General features: G+C 51.8%; 1 protein-coding gene across 2 annotated transcripts in view; it reads right to left on the reverse strand.

Annotated features, from left to right (window-relative positions):
- Positions 1-3,192, reverse strand: part of LOC108310348 (aryl hydrocarbon receptor interacting protein) — an 8,435-nt gene extending 5,243 nt beyond the window's left edge. The window contains exon 1 of one of the 2 annotated variants that reach the window (XM_017537341.2): positions 2,953-3,192. In XM_017537341.2, the coding sequence (XP_017392830.1) occupies positions 2,953-3,051 (99 nt within the window). In that variant the 5' untranslated portion in view covers positions 3,052-3,192. The remainder of the gene's footprint in view (positions 1-2,952) is intronic. The other variant, XM_017537339.1, reaches the window with a different exon arrangement.
- Positions 3,193-4,900: the final 1,708 nt, after the last annotated feature.

A 4,900-nucleotide genomic window follows, 5' to 3' on the forward strand; every position in this document is an offset into this window, starting at 1 on the left:
TCAAAAAAAAAAAAAAAAAAAAAAAATCCAAAATATTAGCCAGTTGTGGTGGTGCATGCCTGTAATACCAGCTACTTGGGAGGCTGAGGCAGGAGAATTGCTTGAACCCAGGAGACGGAGATTGTAGTGAGCTGAGTTCCAGCCACTGCACTCCAGCCTGGGCCACAGAGTGAGAATCCGTCTCAAAAAACAAACAAAAAACCTGAGACCCTAGTGGGCAGACACACAGTCAGCCAGATGTCAAAGAAGCACATCAGCAGAAGACATGAGCAGCTGGTCCCTGAGAGGACGTCAGGAAAGCACGCCTGTAGAAGAACACACTGACAGGCACCAGCACGCTGGCAGGCCATCGACCGGCAGGATGAGGCAGAGTTTGGCTAGGGCAGTCAGAGGACAGCTGGGGCCACCACAACCCCAAGGGAAGACCATCACCCTTCTGGCTCTCCCATCAGCTGAGAGCTACTTCCACTCAATAATAACTTTGCAGTCAGCCGGGCGTGGCTCATACCTATAATCCCGGCACTTTGGGAGACCAAGGCAGGCAGATCACTTGAAGTGAGGAGTTAGAAACCAGCCTTGGCCAAGATGGTGAAAGCCCGTCTCTACTAAAAACATGAAAAAAATTAGCCAGGCATGGTGGCAGGCACCTGTAATCCCAGCTACTTGGGAGATTGAGGCAGGAGAATCACTTGAACCGGGGAGGCGGAGGTTGCAGTGAGCCGAGATCGCACCATTGCACTCCAGCCTGGGCAACAAGAGTGAAACTCTGTCTCGGAAAAAAAGAAAACAATCTTGCACTCATTCTCCAAGCCCATGCGTGGTCTGATTCTCCGGTATACCAATGCAAGAAACCCCAGGCTACAAAAAGCCCTCTGTCCTGTGATAAGGAAGGGGGTCTAATTGAGCTGGTGAGCACAAGACAAACTAAGAGAGCTTCCCGGGACACACGGAGCTGTAAACGTTCACCCCGAGGCACTGCCATGGGGTTGGAGCCCCATAGCCTGCCCTTCTGTATGCTTTTTGAGAGGTTTGAGCAGCAGGGCACCCAAGAAGCAAGCCACACCCCCATCACACACCCTGTGAGGGGGACAAGGGAACTCTTCCTGTTTCAAACCCATGGTGCGTTTCAAGAGCAGCAAGGACGGTGTGGTGGAGCAGAGTGAAGAAGGAGGCGGGGTCAGCAGCGGGGCTCACCCAGATCAGCAGGGGTGGACCTCACAGGGCCTGTAGGCGATGGTGAGGCCTCTGTGTTCTACTCTGAGATGGAAGCCACTGAGTGGCTCCAAGCAGAAAAGGAACCGAATCTAACAGGTGTTCTGCTGCTGGGATGAGAACAAACCATAGAGGGACAAGAGAGGCAGAAGGAGGGTCAGAGGTCGCTGCACTAACCCAGGCCGGAAGTGAGGACAGCCTGGACCCAAGCAGTAATGGCGGAAGTGGTGAGAAGTCAGATTCCAGCTGGAGATTGAGGATGTGATGTAGGATATTAGAGACTGGGAGGACCATGGGGACACTCAGGTTTTTGGCCTGAACAGTGAGAAGGCTGGAGGTCCCCCTAACTGACATGGAGAAGGCACTGGTGGAGGAGGTTAAGTGTGAGTTGCCAACCAGGCTTCCAGATGGAGATGGTGAGTCGGGAGCTGTATGTCAAGTTTAAGAGACAGGTAATGACTGGACATCTGCATCTCAGAGTCATCCAGGCAGGGAGAGATTTTAGAGAGGGCACTGCAGGTGGGTGCAGAGAGAAGAGGTTTGAAGACTGAACCCTCGACAGGATATGGTTAAGGAGCCCACGCTCTTAACTGCCACACCATGCTGCATCCCTCAACTCGGTTTCGACATTAGGAAAATGGTATCCACAACAGTACCTATCTCACACTGTGGGAAAGAAATAGACTTGTGAAGCAAGTAGCACCGTGCTCACACAGTGAGCAGTCCGTCCGTGCTGGCACCTGGTTATTTACCACCACCTGCTCCTGATCTTGGGGTGCCATTTGTTCACATCTCTCCTTCTGGTGTCTGTTCCATCCAGGATCTCCTTTGCCAGGCCCTTCTTCCAACACCACCAACCCCCCAGTCCTTGGGGGCATGAACCCACACCGCACATCCTGTCTCTTCTTAGAGATCTCTTTTCATACAGTGGCTCACTCCAGCCATGCAGCTCCCTCTGCTCTCAGAGCACTTCCACTGCACTGGGCTAGGATGCTTAGCTGCCCCATTCAGCACAGCGCTGGCCCAGGGGCATGTGCATGTCCTGCCTGACTGCTCTGCTGGGCACAGGGGCTGCCCCGGGAAGGTCCCTTCTCTGCAGACGAATGGCAACTGGGAAAGGCACTCCGGGAGGGGTCAACTGCAGGAGAAGCAGGGAAGCCTAGAGTTGCAGGTTGTCAGGGGAAGGGACCAGAGGGGCTGGATCTGCGGGCCTGGCTGTAAAAAGGAGGAAAGTGGGAGGCTCTTTACTTCCCAGCCCTTATCTGTCTCAAACAAGCCACTAACGCGGTAGGAAGACTGCCAAAGGGTCCCTGTCTGGGAGACCTGACCTCTGGACCCGTTCTCTGGCTATGCATGTCCCAGGGCCTCGGTTTTGGAAGGCCCTTCCATCTACAAAGGATCATAAGCCTTGAAACCCAGATGCCCCAGGACCACTCCTCTCCCCGGCTTTCCTCTGTCATGGGGTCTGCCCAAGCACTGAGATCAACCCCCAACCCCAAGCCGCTTGTGATGGCTGACGGCCTCCTCTACTAATGCTGCAACGCCGGGCCACGGGGCGGGGCAGACAGGCCCGAATTCACCCCCTACTTAAATTCAGACCAATCAGCGTCGAGCTCCGCATGTGAGCGGTAGGGTCACGGAGGGTATCCTCTGGGCATGCGCAACCTCTCGCCTAAGGCCTCCTCCCGCCTCGCATGCGCACCACGCCGCAGAGGGGGAGGGGGAGGGGTAGACACGAACCTTGGTCCCATCCTGAAAGTCAGGGAGGTCTCCTCGGCCTTCCTGTATCACACGTTTTTGGATCCCGTCCTCCCGGAGTCTTGCGATGATATCCGCCATCCTCCTTCCCCGCTGCTCCCTTTCGGCAACTTCCGGACTCGCTCGGTGGCTTCCGGACTTGCTTCGGCAACTCCTAGAGCCTCGGCAGCATCCGGGCTAGCGCCATTTTGGTTGAGGGCAGAAGCCAAAAAGGACTGAGCGTGAAACCGGATGGTGATTGGTTCTCTGCGCTGCGGCTGAGCGCGCGCGTCCGCCTAGGGACTGGGCCTGGGAATGTCTCGGGGCGGGACCCGAGCCGGTCAAGGAGGCGGGGCCGGGGTCCGCTGGCCGGGTGGGAGGGGTATGTCCGTAGCAATTGTGTCTGAATTGATTGGGACTGCGGCCGTGTGGCACTGCGTTTGAAGTTGTGGATGTAATATAACAGCGTTGCAGAGTTAGGAAAACTTAAAAAACAGCTCCACTCGTAAGCCACACCCTCAAAGCGTTGTGATTTTTGTGTATTTTCTTCAGGCTTTTTTTTTTTGAGACGGAGTCACTCTGTTGCCCAGGCTGGAGTGCAGTGGCGTGATTTTGGCCCATTGCAACCTCCGCCCGGTGGGTTCAAGCAATTCTCCTGCCTCAGCCTCCCTAATAGCTGAGATTACAGGTGTGCACCATCACGCCCAGCTGATTTTTGTATTTTTAGTAGAGACAGGGTTTGGCCTTGTTGGCCAGGCTGGTGTCAAACTCTTAACCTCAGGAGATCCACCCATCTCGGCCTCCCAAAGTGTTGGGATTACAGGCGTGAGCCACCATGCCTGGCTGATATGAAACCTTCTAAATAAAATACTAGGTGAATTGAATTCACTAATGTCATGTAAAAATGCATCAGCATGGGCCAGGTGCAGTGGCTCATGCCTCTAACCCCAGCACTTTGGGAGGCCAAGGTGGGTAGATCTCCTTGAGCTCACACGTTCAAGACCAGCCAGGACAACATGGAGAAATAACATCTTTACCAAAAATACAAAAAATTAGGTGGTGTGGTGTTGCATGCCTGTGGTCCCAGCTACTCCGGAGGCTGAGGCTGGAGGATCCCTCAAGCCTGGGAGATGGAGGTTGTAGTGAGCCGAGATTCTGTCATTACACTCCAGCCTGGGTGCTGAAGTGAGACCCCATTTCAAAAGAAAAAAAAAATCAATATTCGAAGTGAAATATCAGCCACATACAGAAAAATACTGTATTATTCCTCTTATGCAAGGTACCTAGAGTAGTCAGATTCATAAAGACAGAAAGCAGAATGGTGGTTGCCAAGGGCTGGGGGAGGGGGAAATGGAGAGTTGTTCTTTGATGAGTATAGAGTTTCCGTTTTGAAAGACGAAACTGTTCTGAAAATTGGTTGCATAACAGTGTGCTTATACTTAACGCCACTGAGTATACACTTCAAAATGGTTAAGATGGTAAATTTTATGTGTATTTTACCACAATTAAGAATGGTTTTTTTCCCAAAAAAATGCATGAAGATCAAGTAGAGTTTATTCCAAGAATGTCAGAATGGTTCAACATTATAAACATCTATTATTGTAATTCACCACGTCGGTGAACTAAAGGAGAAAATGAATATGGTTATCTCAAAATATGCAGAAAAAGCATTTTATGAACTTCTATGACTACAATTAAAAACAAGAGTTAGGAACAAAGAGGAATTTTCTCAGGTTGATGAAAGCTATATACAGTTAAGTACGGTGGAATCAGTATCCACATTTTCTTCAAGATCAGGAACAAGACAAGGATGCCCTCTATCAATGGTTCAGCAAGTGTTAGAAGCCCTGCCTAGAATCCCAGCACTTTGGGAGGCTGAGGCAGGAGGATCACTTGAGCCCAGGAGTAACAACTTAGCCAGGATAGCCAGACCTTGTCTTTACAAAAAAAA

The sequence above is a fragment of the Cebus imitator genome, unplaced genomic scaffold (genome assembly GCF_001604975.1).
Source record: "Cebus imitator isolate Cc_AM_T3 unplaced genomic scaffold, Cebus_imitator-1.0 Scaffold102, whole genome shotgun sequence".
Taxonomy (NCBI): Eukaryota; Metazoa; Chordata; class Mammalia; order Primates; family Cebidae; genus Cebus; species Cebus imitator.